The sequence below is a fragment of the Cibotium barometz genome, chromosome 58, assembly GCF_041138505.1.
Source record: "Cibotium barometz isolate CiBa-2024 chromosome 58, ASM4113850v1, whole genome shotgun sequence".
NCBI classification, from domain to species: Eukaryota; Viridiplantae; Streptophyta; class Polypodiopsida; order Cyatheales; family Cibotiaceae; genus Cibotium; species Cibotium barometz.
Window position 1 is genome coordinate 18,123,447 of NC_141103.1, and position 21,567 is coordinate 18,145,013.

General features: G+C 44.7%; 1 protein-coding gene across 3 annotated transcripts in view; it reads right to left on the reverse strand.

Annotated features, from left to right (window-relative positions):
• Positions 1-1,058: 1,058 nt before the first annotated feature.
• LOC147605985 (uncharacterized) overlaps positions 1,059-21,567 on the reverse strand; it is a 103,496-nt gene continuing 82,987 nt past the window's right edge. For 2 of the 3 annotated variants that reach the window (XM_086792478.1, XM_086792477.1), the window contains one exon: positions 1,059-1,319. In XM_086792478.1, the coding sequence (XP_086648604.1) occupies positions 1,265-1,319 (55 nt within the window). In that variant the 3' untranslated portion in view covers positions 1,059-1,264. The remainder of the gene's footprint in view (positions 1,320-21,567) is intronic. The other variant, XR_015265038.1, reaches the window with a different exon arrangement.

Here is a 21,567-nt window from a genome sequence, read left to right on the forward strand (position 1 = left end):
TTGTCTATGTCCTACTCCTCTACACATTAAAACCATAAAAGCCTAATTGAGAGCTTTATTGTCTACGCGCAACTCCTACTCTATAGATTAAAACCATTGAGAAGAGAACTTCACTAGTTTAATGCCAATGTTGGTAATTGAGAGATATATTGCCTACACCCTACTCCTACACATTTAAACCATAAAAGTTACACAAGCTTGATAAAAAGACACCTATATTAACTGAAGCACTACAAGTGCAATACGTAGATCCTTTTACAAAAGAAGTCAAATGTTGGCAAATTGATGCTCATTTTATATATAGCCTTTGTCCCCACACCTCTTCGCTTTGCACTACACTTCAACATATGAATCTACACTTCATAAACATCTATCAATATGAGCAGGATCACCTCGATAAAAAGAAAAATCGCTTCGCTGTAATTCGATGTCAAATATTAGATATCATGATCTTGGTTTCATTCACATTCAATGCAATCTGTCTCTCCTCAACAAAAAGATTGAAGTGGATTGATTCATTTTGAGAGAGAGAGAGAGAGAGAGAGAGAGAGAGAGAGAGAGAGAGAGAGAGGGGGGGGGGGGCGAGGGAGGGAGGAAGCATCAAAATTTGATGTGTATTGCCCTAATAGGCAAAGGGACATTGTTAACACAAATGTTCCTTCACAATAATCTTGGGCATATTGCATGCAGTTGTGATTTTTACTTTCTTGACTTCACAAGTAGGCTCAACATTCTCTTATGGCATAATGCTATAAAAATGACAACATGAGCATCGAGTTGACTTCAAAAGAAATAATTGTATGTGATTTTTCCATGGCCATCAAGTAGTCAAAAGCCTTACTAGATGGGGTGCCTAAATATTTGCAATGGCATCAAAGTAATGGCTTTCCATTCAAAAAGTTCACATTAGTCTTTTCAAAAGTTAAACCAATGTGAACTTTGCACCCAACCTTGGTACTACGAAAATTTGTTTTTGTGTGATAATAGGTGCATTTGGTATAGAAGAATGGTTAGGGGTACCCAAAATGCTTAAACAAACATTATCATCAAAAGAGATCTTATGGAAACAATTTCTTATACCATCAAAATGAGTTCATAATGAAAGGGTATTCCTCTATTTCTCACAATCGACAATGCATCATGTCATTCACAATTCATTCATTTTAACTTTCTAGTGAAACATCATATAAATCATGATAAGAGTTATGTAAAAGACTAGAATGCCGAATGTGAAACAAAAGCTATACTCAAGCCCCCGTCATAGTTACAACAACTTTGCGAGCACTGCCATGGTCTCTATGTTCACACAACCATATGCCCTGCAAATCAGACTAAACATTTTAAAAATCTCTCTCTCTCTCTCTCTCTCTCTCTCTCTCTCTCTCTCTCTACGCATGCATGCATGTGTGGATATACCACAAAGTCACTCATCTAGAGCACGGCTTGAGCAACCACACCTTAGGCTTGCAACATCCACATGGCTTGTGGTATCTACGCACCCACGTGACTAGCATTGTCACAGACCGAAGACCCAACTAGGAGACCTATCACACATCATGATCGAAGTCATACATCTCCACTGGCACATTGGATCATGTTTGATTCCAAAGGAGATTGTCTGACATAGTGACCCTGTAAGTTGCAGATGTATGATAGATTTCCAGTGATTTTAGGGTTTCCTTTCTTTTTTATGCTTTTTAATAGAACTTTACATGCCTTGTGCATATTTTATCGCACTAATACAATCACTATGTTATTGCTCATGTGATGGGACGATCCCCCCCCCCAAATATATATATATATATATATATATATATATATATATATATATATATATATATATAATTTAATAATAATCCCGACTTGGTTGGCCATTGTGGGTAAGCCAGCATCCTGCCCGAGGTGTGGCCATCTCCAAGAGCCCCATCGTCATTGTCATTGGGATTGCCCGAAGGCTCAGCAAGTTTGGCAACCAATCCTACGCATTTTCACTATGGATCAGGCACCTCCCGCGTTGTTTCATGGGGCATAGTTCAAGGGGCCAGTCCTAATGTCATATGAGGGTGGTGGGGGACTAGCCCTTCAGGTCTCTCACCTTCGTATTTCTGCAATCCCAGTTCCGGCTCCACCAAGTCACTAGACTCCAGGTTCTAGCTAGAGATGGGAGATTTGCAACAATATTGCTACATAGCATACCTGGAGAGATCAATGCAACGGAGCCATCGAAGGCACGCCCTCACTCCGCTAGAGCAGAGTCCATCCGAAGTATCTGGCTCGATATCATTCATACCCTCCATGGTCAGTGGGGGAAGCTTCAGGGTGGCTCAGACCGCATGTGGAAGCATCAGGATGCCTTCCTGAAGATTTGGCATCACGGTCCCTATCTTACTGACAGTGGTGGCGACACCACTTGGCACTATAGACCACTTGTGTGGTTGTTTCCCCCTCCCCCCACTGTATGAGATAGCCTTCTCCTCCTAGAGGAGCTAGCCAAAGGAGAAGAGCATCCTCCCCTTTTATACTTCTCGACTGTCGCTTCCCATTTTGGGAACGAGTATCAAAACAAACATTGAGTCATGCAATACTCTCGCTCTCTCTAGAGTTTCATCATGTTTTCTCTATAGTCACCATAGCTCAAGTTCTCTCTCTCTCTCTCATATATGTTCCGCCTCACTGTTTGCACAACAGCACTTCTTGTGACCACCATGTTAAAAAACAGTCCAAACGTGTCTGATAGTCCTTGTTGTGGAAGTGCGCCCAAATGATCACCTAATACACAAGCATAAACAAGATTAGTACAAACAAAGAAGGGTGCAAGCAAGCTCACCACCCAACCATAGGTCGCATCCGCAAACCTCCCCGAGCCAGGGGCTAAGGTTCCACTCTCCCACAGGTCCATGCTAATCAACCCTGGCATCCCATACCATCAATGCCTATCCATAGGGACCCTCGGCAAGACTACCCGTGATCCGCCATGTCCAAGGCAGGAGTAAGCCTCTTGGTCCAGGTCCAGGTCCAAACCACAATGAGTCGATAATAACCCAAGGCTCACTTATATAGTGCTTAGTGCTGCTATAAATAACAGTCCAGTCATAAATAGCCAATAACCTTGAACTTATTAAATTTGAACCTTAGCTATCTCAATCTGCCAACTTTTCCTAATCCTAGGGCTCCCCCTAACCTTGCTGGATTAGTCCCTAATCCCAAGGGTTAGTGCTAGGTACATAACATTTCTTCCCACTTAGAACATTTCCACTCTTGGAAATAAATGAAGGAAATAAAATTGTTAGTAGAGCCGTTATCAAACAGAATCCGCACCCAATGGCCGCCTATACATTCCTTAGCTCGAAGGAGATCATGCGAACCAAAGGCAGACTCACTAATCTGACACCCCTCACAACTAATACAGATGATGAATTTCAATAGAAGAGATCAAAGAGTTACCCTGTAGTTCCGTAATGTGTACCGAGGTTTTACCCCCCGAAGACTTCTTCTTAGGACAATCCCTGTGGCCTGAGTTGGTTGCACTCAAAGCACTGGTCATCCTTCTGTGCCTTCGCCACCTATTCCTTGGTAAGGAGTGCAGACCTTCCCTTGCCTCTAGAGCGCTTCTTGGGATTGCGTTGCGGCAACTAACCCTCTTGGGATGCTGCAACATGCCCTCACTTCATGTATCTAGAGGATAATTGGCTCTTGCATGAGGTATCACCTGCAAGCTCACCATCCCTTTCGACTACGAGGGTATTGTCAAATTTTTTGGCATAATGGTAGATGTTGTCCAGTGAGTGAATATGGTTCCAAGGAACCTCATTCTAATAATGTGGCGAAAGACCGAGCAAATATAGCATATGCACCAGCACATGCGGCTCCTCAAGGACCCTACAACGGTTCACCATGTCTTTAAACTCCTAGTAATAGTTTTCCAGGTCTTCCTTCCCATCTCCAATCAGCCCACGCTGTCGGCTTCACTCGGAGGTCCTTCAACGCTTTATGTTGAAGCATAATTTGAATCTGACTAATATGTTGAGCATCCATGCGCTTGTATAGATCAAAAGAAGCGGTTCACTTCTCCTTCTCACCGGAAAAAGGTTCCGAGTGGAAGGAAGCCTACAGAGGAGGAGGATTACTAGCTGCAGCTTGGGGAGCCTGGGAGCGTATCTCTGCCAACTGTCTACACACATCAAGTATAGTGGAATACAAAGGATCCACAAAAAAAAATACAGGAGGTTGAAGAGCACGTGATGGCTGTCAAGATGGAGGCTGCACATAGCCCATATATTGATGATAAGCTACAAGGATTGAGAAAAAGAAGAGTAAAAATTATGATCAATACCAGAACTTGCAATAGGAACCAGCAGTCCCAAATACTGAGATGGTGCTTGAAGCATCAAAATCATGTGTATTGAGGGCCGAGAGGTACCTCTATCGACTGCATGGTAGTATTGCTCACGAAGTCATAAATAGATGATACGATAGTGGGCTGGCCACTAGAAGCATTCACATGCACCCTCGAAGTTGCTTCTTGTTCTGCCATGAAGTTGAATCACAGAGGTTGATTTACAGCCCACGCTTCAAGCATGCAGACTTTTATGAGCTTGTACCCCCCATACACATGCTTTTTTCAGATGGCGAATCAATCCTGTAGTGGGCCCATGCCTGCATCCCATCCCTACTTTCTGCCCTGTAGACTGACATGTATGTCCCGGACTGTGTACCCATGTGTCACAGTTAGCCCCATACCACGTGTCTCAGCAGTCAGTGCTGTACTACAGTTTTTGGTACGCTACGGTTCTCAACCGTCCCTATAAACCAGTCCCATGTTAGGATTTTCTCCCCTCTTCTCTATCGGCAGCCCACATACAGTAGCGCTGTTCGCAGCTGTACACAGGGAAAGCATGCAGAATTGTCCAAGAAAGCATAAACCCTAGTGCACAACCCAAAGCGCATAGATTAAAGCCTTCGGCAGAACTCGACCAGCTCTCTGTTTTATACGGCCAGCAGCCATAAAATCTCTTGAGAACCAAGAGGACTAAGAGCTAGGGTTTCACCCATAAACATGTTGACATGGTGACTGTCACAGAACAAGCTGCACACTTAGGCATGTAGCTCACCGCCCGACCATAGAGCCATTCAGGCTTATCCCCGAGCACAGGGGGATAGTAGCATCAGAGACATGGCTCAGTCCCTAACATCCCATACCACCAGTACACGGCCATCAGATGTTAGCACAGAGTAGTCTCAAGGCCTCGAATGCATGTTTGAGGAGCTCTACCCCAAACCGACTCATAGAGTCATTTATATAGGCCTCCTAAAAACTAGGAGCTAAATATGGCACGTCTCATTAAAGCTACTAACCCCCACTTAAGATGCCTTACCCCTAGGCTAAGGTTAACCTAACTTGAAGGTCTTAACCCTCATTAGCATTGGAACGTCGCAGAAATAATTCACATGTCCACACATGCGAAAACTCTTATCCACATGGAGCTCCCACAATGAAATATACCTTGCGATCTGTTTCAATCCTGAGATATTCCGACTATTGTCAGATAATCTCGTCCTCCCCCATCTGACTCATCCTGTAAGATGCAATACTCACAGGCTGAGTCTCTAAGATCCAATCAATCCTATGATCAACCAACCGTCTAGCTCGAAGACCACAAACTAACTCGTTACTCAGCAGAGAAAATATATGTGAAACCCCGCACTTACGCTTTCTAATCTAGTGTCCCCCAAACATCTAACTTAATTGTTATTAACCACGATTAAAATCAAATGAAAGGATACAAAACACATTGAAACACTTCATAACAAAATATTACATTATATTACGAAGTCTTGTTGGATTTACAAAATAGAGGGTGGGACCGCAAAATCACCCTTCAAACATACTGGAGCATCTTCCATTACAAAGGATGAAATATAACCCTTCCAATCTACATGGACATCATAGCTATAAAACCGTTCTTTATTTAGTATAACCATAGTCACATAAAAACCGGTTTTGTCCGTACAAAACACGAAATAGACGAAACGTTTTGAAATGCCATTTCACCCGAAATTGATTTAAAAAAGAAACCTTTTTCTTCTTCTGTTCTTTCTCTTCCCCTTCACTTTCTTCTCCTCTCCATCTCAATTTTCTTTAAAAACTTGTAAAGACGAAACAATGAGATAGACGAAAATTTTCTTGTCACTATGTGTAACAGTCTCCAAATTCGACTTCTTGGTCAATTTAACATTTGATTGTTAAAATTGCTTACAAGTATTCCACTAGCTCTTTTATTTCTCACTTTCCCCCAATTGTATACTTTCAACCGCAATGGTCGAAACATTGTTTTGCCCAAATTCGACTTCTTGATCAATTTCACATCCATTTGATGAAATTTCCTATAAGTGTTCCACTAGCTCTTTAATTTCTCACTTTCTTCCAATTTATAAATTCCAATTTTATACTCTTGCCTCAATTGCATCTAATTTCACACCTAATTGTTGAAATTTCCCACAATTTCTTCAATCCAATTTCGTAATTTCAACCTCAATCGCATCTAATTTCACACCTAATTGTTGAAATTTCCTACGGTTTCCTTATATTCTCACTTTTGATTCTACAAGTGTCACTTCAAAACCTCTCCATTTTGTCCATAGAGACCAAAACGAAATCAAATGTCTCGAAACGACAAAACGTTTGTAAAATGAGCTACGTTGCTCTCTGCCTTTGGATGGCTCGCCTTCATATGGCCCTTCTAACTACAAGTTAAACACCTACTCTCCCTAATATTCTAAAGGGTCTATTGGTGCTTTTGATCCTTCTTCAGATTAGGTTCACCCGAAGCCTAGGTTTGGTTCTGTGAAGCCTTCTCAAACTTAAACTTTGGTTTAAGCCTGGAAGCCTGCTCAAAGGTTTTTGTGGTTTGAGGTTTCTGAGAGACGATCTTTTGAGTCCGGGCGGCCATCGTCTCCTCATAAATCTTCGCATACCAATTGGCATCCTCCAGTTCCTTGCTATGATTATTCTTTACTTGGAGCTTGTGTTCCTCTGCTACTCCATTGATAAAAAAACCCACACAATACCTTAGAGAGCAGCCAGCCAAAGAAGAAGTGCATCATTCCCCCTCATTCTTTTCCTTGATTCTCCCTCAATATATGAAGTCAAAGTTGTACTTAGCCTTTGAGGCTGTTTTTAATTGGTAACTAATAGAAGGATATTTTTCCGGAAAAAAAAAACCAAACAGTGTTGTGCCATCTATAGCTCCAGACTACAACTCTCTAAGTCTCTGTACATACGTGTCGAAATGTATGTATGTGTCGAAAGACATGTTCTTCATATCCAAGTCCATAAACTCAAATTCATCCTCTGCCTGGAAGAACTCATCTCGAAACACCGTCTGAAACTCCGCAAGTATTCGGTTTATTCTTGAGTTCTCTCCTCCATGTCAACATTTTCCAATTCATGAGATCCCTAACCATCTGAATGTTCCGGGCTCTAGGAATGGGTGGACCTCAAAGTGTACATTCCAACGGTTGAGCCAAGAATCAACCACTACCTAGGTCCACTCCTCTTTTTCACCTACAAAAGCCTCGGGTGTAAAAGAAGGAGCCACTATTGCCATCACACCAATCGTTGCCTGTTGAAGTAAAACCAGCTGATCCCGCAAAAGTTGGATCTCTTCTTGCAACTCAGCCCGGAGTTTTGTCATCAGCTCCTTGAAGTAAGTTTACTCGACCCCTTCTACCTCCTCTTTCTGCACCTCCATGTGTTCTCCTAACCCCTGAGGACTATCTTCCTCCTGGTCGAAAACCTCATCATTAGAGTCGTGCTGCCATAGTAAAGAAAGAAAGAAAGGTGCGTTGCCACAAGATACCTAGTGTCTGATTCCGAAATTCAGAAAAGTGGGATGAAAAAAAAAAAAGTTGACACGAAAAACCAGAGAAAAGCATCCAAAACAAGGTGGCCCGCTGAGAATCCTCGCACGACAATTGTCTTCAGTCAATTTCATCATGCACCAAGGACATGTGGTCTAAGGTCTCCCTTTTTATGGACTTTAAAAAAAACGCCTAAGTGCTTTTTTGTGTCTTTAAAAAAAAAGAAGCTAGGCCCCCTTTTTAGATGTGCGTTTAAAATCCCCCCCCCCCCCCCCCCCCACGGATGCGCACGCACGCGTTCTATATTTAAAAAATTGACCATGCTTTTTTAAAAATAAAAATAGCACCAGCTTTTTTCTATATATAAAAACACCCCATAGATGGCTAAAGCGCCTTTTCTGCCAATTGCAGGTCAGACAAGCCATTATCCCCCCATTATCCCCTTCTCTGTCCACCTGTCCACTGCCCAGCCTAGCCTCCTGGATGCTTTTTTGCAACACTTGTCACGTGACCCTGTACGGCCTGCTTCACAGCCACCGGCCACCAGTCTGCACATGCTGAGCCCCTCTGTGCATCTGCTACTTGGCTGCTTCCCTACGCATAGCGGCTGTTCGGCTACTTGATCTGCACAAAAGCTGCAGTTTCCGCATAATAGCAGCACATCTGCTGCCTAGTCTGCTGCATGCTATCTGCTGCAACGGTTGCCTTCTCCTACACTCTAAGGTGCACGCTTCATCACCTAAACATTCTTTGAGATGCTTCTACAGTACCCAAGTTCCCTACTGCCTGATCTTCCATCTCCTCTCCCGGCGGCAACTCCGTAGTTCCTTTGTTGAGCCACTCCTCTTTGCAGTGTTTTTCCTTGAGTCTCACTCACGAGAGATGAAGTTTGAAGGTGCAGCTACAGCACCTGCAGTGAAAGCGTGGACTGAAAAGAATTGGCACAGCCCATCTTGAATAACGGTGGGCACCTCCATAAGGTCTCCACATATTTGAATGGCCACATGGTGGGTTTAAATGACCAAGTGGGGTGCCTAAGTCTTGGGCTCTCCAGACATGCCTCTTGGGCCCCAGGCATAAACTAATGGGCAGTCCAAACTTTAATGAAATCTGAATGCCCAAAGGTTATAAACCTTTTCCCACCATTTCAATGGTTAAAATGAGTACTTCCCACCTCTTCACATGCCACAAACCATGTCAGAATACAAGGCATTCGCACTGTTCACGAGTGGGCGTGCCCTGCCCGTGAACTCGACATGTCATAGCAGGCAGTCATGGGAAAACAAGTCATGTGAAACCAGCTTCAAGCAAGCAAAGATGCATGCATGTGCATTATGCAGTGGATATTTCTCCCATTCCTGGAACCTGTAGAACGGTCTTCCCGAGCACGGAACTGGCTCAGTGGGAAGTGAAATTGTGATCTCTGATAGTGGGTTCCACGTCTTGGCCACACTTTCTACGGGTGACACAAGGCTTGGCCTCCCATAGGTGACACGAGTCCTGGCCTCAATACGGGCAACACGAAGCTACCTGGCCTCCCATACCTCGACACGAAATAGGGGAAGACCACTTGGGTGGCCAAATGGTGACATCCCCCCAGTTTCTAAACAGTTGACCTCAACTAAAAAGCCTCCAAACATGCCTGAAGAAGCGTGGGTAGTCTTTCAAGTAGTCTTCATCAACCCATTTTGCGTCGATAGGCAAATAGTTCTTGAACTTCACGAGGTATCTCTTGGAAAGCTTACTGGCACATACCTTTCTCTCCTTGTGAAACACAATCTGCTCCAAAGAAATGGGGAACGGAGAAACGGGAACACGAACACGAATGGGAATGGCCTTTCTTTTAGGGGGAGGACGGGAACGGGAACGCCACTTAAGCATATTAGAATGAGCGGGAGGGGAGGAGCAAGAGAGGGGAGGGGGACTAGAGAAATTCCAATTTCCAAGTTGAAAAATCTTAAGAGTCGAGACTAATGCACTAATACTCAAGAGTTCAACTTCTACAAAAAGTTAAAATGAAGTACAATACCAAAAACTTGGTAAGGAAAAAGCTAAACAATAGACTCTAGAGTCTAGACAATTTATTGCGGAAGGATGTCGATTTCCTCCTCATCATTTGCATCATCATCTTGAGCCTCGATAGGCTCACCCTCTTCATTCTCATCCCCAGCCATTGCTTGTTGAATAGAACCGGATTCTGCCTCAGACTTATGAAAGCTGATATACATATCACGTGTATACTCTGACTTCATCTTGGTAAGCAAACGTAAGTTCGCATTAACAAAGACAAGGTCATCAGCTTTCTAAGCTCCCAACCGGTTCCTCTTCTTGGAGTGGATGTGCATTGTGACTAAAGGTACTCCATAGTCGCTCCAATGCTGAAGAAGACCACGCTTAGCTTAATATCATTATGGTCAAATTCTGAAGCTCTGGAGTATCAACACCATAATCCTCCCACCATGTAACACCACCAACACGGAATCTGAAATTCATAAAATTAAAGATCTTTCTTAAATGCCTATGGAGTTTGAGATAGAAATTGATTAATATACAACCATTTTTTACCTAACATGTTGAGCATCCTCCCATCCAAACATGCCCTCTTTGCCACAATAGCTTGCAAGTAGGTTCTTTACAAGTCGCTGTTGTTCAACAGAGCCCATCAACTTTTGGAGTGAGGAGTTCCACCCCCGAGCTACCTCGCCATCAGTTTGTAATTGCCTGCCCTTGTGTTGAAATTTCGTTTCCAACACATATGCTATACTTTGAATCGCAGAATAATATTGATTCCATCTACTCACTACAAGTTCTTCAAGCTCTTGAAGTCTCTCTTGGTCTGTCTCTATGGTTCGGATGTTCTCAATCATCCGATCCATTGCCTCATAGATTTTTCCTATGATGGGTATATCGCCATCGACCACGCGTAAGAGGTTTACAATAGGCAAGCAAATGAGAATAAGTTGCTTCAGTTCAGGCCAATACTCCTCTTGAGTGACAGTACTATAGCACAATTGTGCCATGGCTGAATCAGAGGTAGGCCAAGATGCCCATTCCCGGCTTGCTACCATTTGTGTAACTTGATTAAACACAACGCTAATCAATACACTTCAATACACTAAGATTTGATGGACACATGCTCAATACAAGAAGTAATTTGCTTAATTGACAAGAGACACACAATGAGCCAGAACGGCTGGCCCCTCCCTCAAATAAAGTATATTGATCTTGGGAGAATCAAGTACATAGTGTCATGGGCATTTCATGGTACCAACAATCTGTAAGAGAGCACGTAGGACAAGAAAGAAAGATATATTAAGCGTCTATTAAAGACCCAATGGGCCTATGAGACCAAAGTGATACAATAATGTCCATGGCATATCTCATCATGGAATGGAAAATAAAACAGAATGAAAACATAAATATAGCTATCTCACTGGGGTGATACAAAATTGTCCATGGAAACTCGTCATGGAATATTGAGAATATAAAAACATGGGAGCAACCTCAGCTCCGACTAGATGGTATACCACTCTCCAAAATGTCAAGCATGGGGCTGACAAGTATGGCCGAGAGGTCTCCCTCAACTGTGTCACGTGGAAAGGTAGCTCGATGGCGGTGGAGCATGTCCTAGATCTGGAGCTGATGAGGTGATCATGGCCGATGGGGGGGTCGAGGGCGTAGGGCACGCTGGACTGCAAAGGCTCGGTCTAAGGTAACTCCTCTCGGGCGAGGTAGGTCCAGAAGAGCTCGTGGAGGGTCCACAAGATCCACTGTGACGGTGTTCTCCACCTCCTAGGTCCGGAAGAAACTGGTGATTGTTGGCTGTCGAGGGAGGGGGCGGGGTAGCACTATGTAGATTTGATATACAAAGCTTTACCTCTGCAAGATGCAAGGATGCCCTCCAAAGAATTGCTCCGTACATCGGTCCAGCCATCGCCCAACAAAGACACACCATAGATGCGCCTCTTTGATGCTTGAGACCTCCTCTTCTAAGAGCTTTTCGCATAGTGCATCATAATTTGGTGGTTGATAACTGGGACCAAAGGCTGCAATCTCTGCCACCATCTCTTTAAAGAAAGGAGATTGTGCCACATTGAATGAAATTCCACAAGAATAGAAGAAACGAGCCACGTTTGCATCAATTTAAGCCTTCCTTTGTGGATGCCAAGAAGTAAATAAAGTGCTTTGTTTACCTTTGTCTTGAGAAGATGCCGCATGATCCCTTGCAACATTTTGAGCACATTGGACTGATTGGTCAAGGTGAGGAGGAGCTCCACGTGCAACATTCACGACCTTGAAGCTGGAAGTACATGTTGATCTTTGCGAGGTCTTGTTTCTGGAAATGTTTGATATTCCTCCCTCATCCTTTCCTTATCTGTTGTTGCGATTCTCATGCATGGACCAATGCCGTGTCCATCGATGCCGAGTGTGCACAACCTCCTCTTTGAAGCCCGCTGTATATCAGCATTGGAATTTTCTTGTACCACCTCTCTTGTTCTCGTACTTGCGAACTATTTCGACTTGTTGCCACCAATAGTCAGCTTGGGTCATCTCCTTCTCGGCTCGGGCCTCAGAGATTTGAGCTTTGATTGTTTGAGGATTCATTGTCAAAGAGTTAGAAGGTTAGAGTGGTAGAGAAGGCTAAGATGGTGATTGAGAGAGCAGCTTAAGATTAAGAGGGCTCAAAAAAGTAAGTGCAAAGGATGCCTAACAGGATGTATGAGATTGAGATGTGAGGAAGAGTATATGCGAGTGTTCTTTATATAGGTGGATAGAAGACTCAAGGGAAGTCATGAAAGAAGAACATCTTGATGGGTGGGATAGTGGAGAGATGGTGAAATTAATGCATGAGCAAGTGGTTATGAATCATGAGAGAAGGTAGTGGTACAAGTAGTGGTCACTAGTGGTTATGTAAGTTTTCTTTTTTCTTGACAATGATACTAATTGAAAAGAGAGAGAGAGAGAGTCAAAATTTTGGCCTGGAATAATAGTTGAAAAGAGAGAGAGAGAAAGAAAGAAAGAAAAGAAAGATATATTAAGCGTCTACTAAAGACCCAATGGGCCTATGAGACCAAAGTGGTACAATAATGTCCATGGCATATCTCATCATGGAATGGAAAATAAAACAGAATGAAAACATAAATATAGCTATCTCACTGGGGTGATACAAAACTGTCCATGGAAACTCGTCATGGAATACTAAGAACATAAAAACATGGGAGTAACATCAGCTCCGAGTAGATGGTATACCACTCTCCAAAATGTCAAGCATGGGGTTAACGAGTATGGCCGAGAGAGAGAAAATGAAATGAAATGAAATATTATATTAACGTCTTCAAAAGGCCATAATGACCTATGAGACCAAAAAGTTACATCATGGTGGATCTGATACAATGTCTGGATAAAAAAACCAGAAAATGAAAAATAAAGATGATACTACTGGCATCTAGAAAATGAAACTGGAACTGGAAGGTAAACAGAAACCCTTATAGGGTGTGAATATAGTGAGGGGGGGGGGGGGGGGGGGTACGCTATGGAGGTGAGTGGAGTACAGTGAGGGGATACAATATCATGTGGGACGGGGGGTACACTATGGAGGTGCCTCCATCTCATAATATGTGCCGCATCGGACGCTAGCGGATCTCCTCAATATCCTCTGTGGTCAGCACCCTGACTGGGTGTCCCGCATGCCTCGCAAGAATAATCCGAATCCGCCGCTGCAACCTCCGTCTATGCTGGGATGCCCTCCTCCGTAGTCGTGGGCGTCTGGACCACCCAAGCTCAATCGCACGATCAATTACTGTACCGCTGGTGTGGGCGGTATCCATGTCCTGCTGCTGATGTGGTCCATCTGGCGCAGTGATGGCTGGACTAAAGAAGTCTGTAATGTGCCTCTGAGTATGGCTCTCTGTGCGCCTAAGCAGGGTATCTCTATATCTCCGCAGCTCAAGCAAGAACAATCCCAAACACCTCTGGTCCTGGTACCCCATGACTCTGGAAAGTGGTCCAAAACCCTCTCTGAATAAACAGAGGAAACGACCACGTATCTCATAGTATGCAGTACAATGGCATATATAATGCAGCTCTGTCTCTGGCTCCCCATGGCATACTCGGCATATCTTGGCCTCAGCTGGTATACCTCTATATCGGCCAATCTCAATCTCAAGCTGGTGTGAGGATGTGCGAATCTGACCAATAGCGCATCGTACTGCATGAGACAAGTGTACATCCATGTAACTGGGTCTGATCACAAAACCATCTACTGTGAGCTGAAGAAAATGCTCTCTGTAGAAAGCCATCTTCGTGCCCAGCTCCTCAGTCGGCTGTATCCATGTCCTCCTAATGTCCAGCTGAACTAAATCTTGACGGATGAGTCTGGTAATCTCTGTCCGTGTGAGAGTGAGAGAGGGTGCCTCCAGAGAATACTGGAAGGAAGGCAATCTGTCCATGCTAAAACCATGTGCCTGGAACCAAGATGTCATCTGTCCATACCAACAAGCCATGTCTCCCTGTAAAGCTAACTGTCGACAGGACTCCAGGGCGAGGCGTGCATATCTGTCTCGGGGGAGATCCCACAAGCCATGTATGTAGGAGACTGATCTCGTAAGAGCCTCAATCACCAGAGGGGCAGCCGCCAGCTCTGCTCGAATAATCTCATGAGGTACCACGGCCTTCGCTAAAATAATCCTAGCAATCATAGATACCTAAGGCCTCTCCACCCGCCTGCGCTGTGATGGCCCACTGCAGGTCCCCATATCTGCACTCCATAAAGCATAGCTGATGTCACTAGAGTGTCAAAAAACCAAAGTTTCGTTCAAGGTTCCTGAAACTGAACCTGCGAACACATCCTCTCCAAACCACCCAGGGCTGCATGTGCTCTAGTCAATCTAGTCTCTGCTGCTCTCCTCATCGAAAACACTGGCCCACTGAATACTACCCCAAGATATGTATATGCATCTATATACTCCACAATCTCCTGCCCATATGTAAATGTGGGAGCTGATTGCCTAACCCACTGTGGCGTGGTGTTAAACACCATAACCTTGGTTTTGCCAAGGTTGACAGACAATCCACTATCATGTACAAACTCATGTAAAGCATCCAGATGACGCTGCATACCCTCAGGGGAGTCAGAGATCAACACAATATCATCAGCATATAACAATAGTGGGATCCATGTACCTGCTAGCTGGGCTCCTCTGTCCCCCAATCTCTCATGTGCAAACTCATGTAAAGCATCCAGATGACGCTCCATACCCTCAGGGGAGTCAGAGATCAACACAATATCATCAGCATATAACAATAGTGGGATCCATGTACCTGCTAGCTGGGCTCCTCTGTCCCCCAATCTCTCAATGTAGTCAAAAGCCTCATCCACATACATACCAAACAATGAAGGAGATAACGGGCAAGCTTGCTTCACTCCTATAGTGGAGTGAACCAAAGTAGAGACCCCCTCTGGGGTGCGTACCTGTCCTGCAACTGATCTATATAAAGCCATAATCCCCCATATGAGCTCTGTGGGTACCCCCATCTCCTGTAATCGCCACATCAATCTGGCTCTGGGCATTGTATCAAATGCTTGGCGGAAGTCCACAAAGCTACAATAAATCCGTCGCCCATGTGACCTGCCCTCCTCAATAATGGCCCGCAGAGTCAAGATGTGGTCAAGAGTAGAGAAACCGCAAAGAGAGAGAGAGAGAGAGAGAGAGAGAGAGAGAGAGAGAAATGAAATGAAATGAAATGATATATTAACGTCTTCAAAAGGTCAAAATGACCTATGAGACCAAAAAGGTTACAACAATTGGTGGATCTGATACAATGTCTGTGTAAGAAAAGTTAAAAACAACTAACTGAAACTGAAATAACTATGAGGAAAAGTACGGTACTAGGAGCTCCTAATGGATAACATCTGGGAGGAAAACTCCAGCAACAAAGGTAAGCATCATACACATCACTATCCAAAGAAGTCTCTCATCGGTCGATGGCGGATATCCTCAATGTCCTCCATGGTGAGTACTCTGACTGGACGTCTCCCATGCCGTGCTAGTATGGTCCTGATCCTCTGTTGTAGTCTCCGCCGGTGTCGAGATGGGCCTCTCATCTTGGGGCGCCTGGACCGCCCCAGCTGTATAGCCCGATCAATCAGTGTACCTCTAGTGCGGCTATACTCTGGGGCTAGCTGCAATGCCTGCTGGCCTGACTGCTCAATCTCTGGTCGAAAGAAGTCTGTAATCTGCCTCTGTAGGTGTCTCTCCCTCTCTGATCCCCTCCCTCTCAAGAGACCCTCTCTATGTCTACGAAGCTCCAGCAAGTATAATCCGAGGCATCTCTGATCCAAGTATCTCATGACTCTAGAAAGTGGTCCGAAACCCTCTCTAAACAGGCAGTGAAAACGGCCTCGTATCTCATAATATACTGGACAGTGACATATGTAATGTAACTCTCTCTGGCTCCATCTGGCATAGCTGACAAATCCTGGCCTCAGCTGGTACTCCTCTGAATCTGCCAGTCTCAATCTCTAGCTGGTGTGAGGATGTGCGCATCTGACCAATAACACACCGTACCCCATGAGAAAGATGAGTATCCATGTAGCTGGGTCTAATCACAAACCCATCCTGCGTGAGCTGGAGAAGATGATCTCTATAGAAAGCCATCTTCGTACCAAGCTCCTGTGTCGGCTGTATCCATGTCCTAGTGTCTAGCTGAATCAAGTCCTGCCTGATAATAAGTCTGGTAATCTCTGCCCGTGTGAGAGAGAGGGAGGGTGCATCCAGGGAGTACTGAAATGGAGGTAGCTTTTCCATACTAAAGCCATGCAACTGGAACCAAGCTGACATTTGTGCATACCAACATGATCCGTCTCCCTGTGATGCCAACTGTCGTGAAGACTCCAGGGCTAAGCGAGCATATCTGTCTCTAGGGAGAGCCCAAGTGCTATGTATAAAGGAGACTGATCGAGTGAGTGCCTCTACTACCAATGCGGGGGCAGCCATCTCTGCACGGATAATATCATGTGGTACGGAGGCCTTGGCCCTAATCATCCGAAAAATCATAGAAACCAAGGGCCTCTCCATATGTCTCCATCCATCAGTGCTACCAGCTCGGCTGTGGTGATCTACTGAGGGTCCCCATATCTCCACTCCATACAGCATGGCTGAAGTGACCAAAGTGTCAAAGAGCCAGAGCTTTGTTCGAGGTTCCTGAAACTGAACCTGCGAACACATCCTCTCTAGTCTCCCCAATGCTGCATAAGCTCTGGTCAATCTGGTCTCCGCTGCTCTCCTCAAGGAAAATAGTGGGCCACTGAAAACCACACCAAGGTAAGTATATGCATCTGTATACTCTCCTGTCGCCTGACCATATGTAAAGGTGGGTACTGACCTCCTAACCCACTGTGCTGTGGTGTTAAACACCATCACCTTGGTTTTACCAAGGTTAACAGACAATCCACTGTCCTGTGCAAAGGTGTGCAATGCATCCAAATGACGCTGCATCCCCTCTGGAGAATCTGAGATCAGCACAATATCATCAGCATACAATAACAGCGGAACCCATGTCCCTGCTAGCTGTGCTCCTCTATCACCCTCCCGCTCTACATAGTCTGAAACCTCATCCACGTACATCCCAAATAAGGTGGGAGAAAGGGGGCAGCCCTGTTTCACCCCAATAGTGGAGTGAACCATCTCAGATATACCCTGAGTAGTACGTACCTGCCCCACAACTGTCTTGTATAAAGCCATGATTCCCCAAATCAGCTCTGTGGACACTCCCATCTCCTGTAGTCTGCGCATCAGTCTGGCTCTCGGTACTGTGTCAAAAGCTTTGTGGAAATCCACAAAGCAATAATAAATCCTCCTGCCATATAATCTGCCCTCCTCAATAATAGCTCTGAGTGTCAAGATATGGTCAAGAGTGGAACTCCTGCTCAAGATGCATATAATCTAGCCAATGTGTGACCAATCATGATGGTACGATAATTCCCAAGAAGCATGGGATCCCCTGACTTGAAGATAGGCACAATCGTGGACATATTCCAAGTCTCAGGAAAACCCTCACACATGGCTCGGTTAAACATCATAGCAATAAGCTCTGCAAGCATATCTCTGGCATGAATAAAGTGCTCTGCTACCAAACCATCATGATCATATGCTCTCCCAGTCCTCATCCTGTCAATAGCTTTCCTTACCATCTCAGCAGTAAAGAAAGCACATGTCTCTGGGCATGGCTCCGATGGGTCTGGCAGGGGTGGCTGTCCTGCTGTTGTGTACAAGGATGCTACATACTCACCCCAAATCTCTGTGGAGGTAATGGCTGGTGATGGTGAATGCTCATGGAATAGTCTCCATGCCTCGCCTGAGTCCTGACTCATAAATAACTGATACAAATCCCTCTCTAACTGAGCAAGATAAGCCCTCTTCTTCCGTCGCACTAGGTGCCGGAAGGTAATCCGTGACTGTCTGTGAGTGGTAACACCCATGAGGACCTCTCTCTGTAATCTGATCCTCATCTCTCTGCACTCGTCATCATACCAACTGTTCTGGGGCATGTTCCCAGATCGTCTCCGTGTAGGCTGACTATGGGGATATGACTCTGATGCTGCAGCATGAAGCGTATCTATCAATATCTGAGTGAGCTCATCTAATGGCCGTCCTGGCTCCTCGGCACATAAGCGTCTGTATATCTCATCCGTGTACACGGTGTCAGTCTCCCTCGTAAAGGTATAACGAGTGTGTGTGGAGACCTGTCCCAATGGAGCGGTGCTGAACTAAAATGTAAGAGTGAAGGACAAGATAGCATGATCCACTGCTATTCCAACCGGCCTAGTGCCTACCATAAAATCCTGAAAAGAGGGAATGAGACTGGGCTGAGCCATAACATAGTCCACTGTACTAGCACCATGCCTATGTGGAAAGCAAGTGAAACCGCCCGATGTCGGGAATCTCTGTAGGCCATTCAGGATGGCCAATCCATGTGCAGTCCCCATGTCTATCAAATACCGCCCATACACTGTATGCTCCTCATCCTGTGAGAGTCTAGATAGGCCCATATCCCTAACATCAAGCTCCCTCAACATCTCCTCTGAGGTATCATAAAATACTGTCTGGTTATGGGTGGTCTTGGCTTTGAAGTCCCCCAGGAGAATGATGTCACCATCCCTGGAGAACTCCCAAATGTCATCATCCAAAATAGAAAAGGGAGACTGCCCGCTAGGTGATGCATACACTGATGTACTAGGAGCAAAATAGCATATAGCAATGTAGAGATATCTGCCCGTCTCTGCCCTCAGTCTAACCCACATGTACCTAGCCTGCTCATCTCTGCGGACTATATGTATCAGTGGTTGTAGCTCCTCTCTAAACAATACTGCCACTCCTCCTGAGCCCCGTCCTCTATGCTCTGAACGAGTCTTCCGGCCTAGAATAAAAGTCAAAAAGAGAGAGAAAGAAAGAAAGAAAGAAAGTTATATTAACGTCCACGGGAGGCCGAATCTGACCTATGGGACAGATCAGGTACATCCATTTACATTCCACTCTGGGTATCGATGCCAAAGAGGCATAAAACTGAAAAAAAATAACTCAAAATGAACTCTTAAGACTCTTTAGAGTTTAAGTTACAATGGGTTCTATTGCATCTAGTTTGAAATTGAGGTTCAAAATAAAAATTGAGAGTCGAAATTCTAGCTTGTAAAAAAAGTTGAAAAGAGAGAGAAATGAAATGTTATATTAACGTCTTCAAAAGGCCAAAGTGACCTGTGAGACCAAAGTTACAACCATATATGACATCTGATACACTATATGGAAAAGAAAGGACTGAAAGTAAGTATCTAGCCCTACAATACATCAGTAGGGAGCATCCGGAAGCAGCAACTAGGGAGAGTGGGAAGCTAATGCTACTAGACAAAATGGGGTATTAACGTCGGTAGAATGCAACACGAGGGCATATACGACCAACGGTGGGACTTGAACGAGAGAGAGAGAGAGAGAGAGAGAGAGAGAGAGAGAGAGTCAAAATTCTCACCTGGAATAAAAGTCAAAGAAAGAAAGAAAGAAAGTTGTATTAACGTTTTCAAAAGGCCAAAATGACCTATGAGACCAAAAGGTTACATCATATCCATAAGGTAGATCATCTTGGGTACAAAATAGTAATAAAGAAAGATAACAAAAATCTAGAACTATAAAATCTGATCTAGGTACATGAGCAGAGAGCTCTCATATCACCCTAATACATCCCTCATGGGCCACTGTGACATGGTGCTCAAGGTGGTAAAACTGAGCTGGCGCAAGAAGGTCCTGCGATGATGGGAGATGATGGCCCAGATCCTCCTGTGGTGGTGTGGCCGAGCGAAGGCCATGGGACCTAGGGCGTCCAGCTCTGCATAACTCAGTGGCTTTGTCGAGTGTCACACCTCTCGGCCGAGCTCCTACACTAGCCTAAGGTCCGGGTATGATGAGTGGATCCGCCCTCGGAGTGCTGGTGTGGAAGAAGTCGGTGAGAGCTCTCTGTACTGGTCCTTGAGCAAGTATAGCTGATTTGGATCTCACTAAGGACTCCCTGTGTTTACGGAGCTCTAGAAGAAAAAGTCCCAGGCATCTGTGATCCGGGAAGTCCATGATCCTGGAAAGTGGTCCAAACCCAACTTCCCCAAATCTCATAGTATACAGGGCATCGGCATATGTAATGATCCTCTGTCTCGGGCTCTGTGTGATAGAGCTGGCATATCCTATCCTCTGGTGCGGCCGCCCTGGGCCCATATCTGGCAATCTCCACTCTCAGCTGGTGGGACGAGGTGCGGATCTAGCTGATCGCACATCTCACCCCAAAAGATAGAAATTCTAGCAAGTCGAAGAGAGAGAGTTGAAATTCTGGCCTACTCATGAGAAACGTTGGGCACTAAGGTAACAATTAGGCCAGGTGACTGTTTTTAGAGCCCACAACTAACTAATTCGGTGCCCAGCGATGACTACCAACGATGTGTCAACTGCTTTTTTTTTCCAAACCGTTTCGAAAATTAAATGCATGAAGCTTTAAAAAACCCCGTTTTGAAAATAAAATGCATGCCCGTTTTTTAATCTTTCAAAAAGTTTTTTAAAAAAGGTGGTAGCCAAGGAACACACGTTCCGTAAAAGGGAAACGCGTAGGAAACGTTTCGTGACCCCTCCCACAAAAGAGGAAACGTTCCTGTGGAGAGAAACGCGTTTTGGCCTGACCCCCTCATGTTACCCCGTTTCCACCCCTACGGTTCGCCGTTTCCCAACATTTCCCTTAACCATGATCTGCTCAGGTTGAAGAACTTCCTCTAGCTCATCAACCTCTGGCAGCTCACTCTCTTGACTCTGGCCCCACATACTTGCACAATAGACTCACATGAAAGGCACTTCTCAAAAGTAGTAGTGAAGCGCTAGAGCATAGTAGCGACACGTTTCAAAAAACGCGTTTGAAACGTTTTGGAAACATTTCAAACCTTTCCCAGAAGTTTGAAACGCGTTTCAAACTTTCCCATCTTGGCATGTGAAAAATCAATACCATATATGATATTTATATGCCAGAATATATGGGATCATTGATAGCATTGATAAAATGATAATATGTTGAATATATGCATGCTTGTATGATGTATCAGGATTTAGTAATAAGTATGTACTATCATCTATGCATAATGGGCCCATGGCCCATGGGATAGCAAATGCCAAATATGCCAAGGCA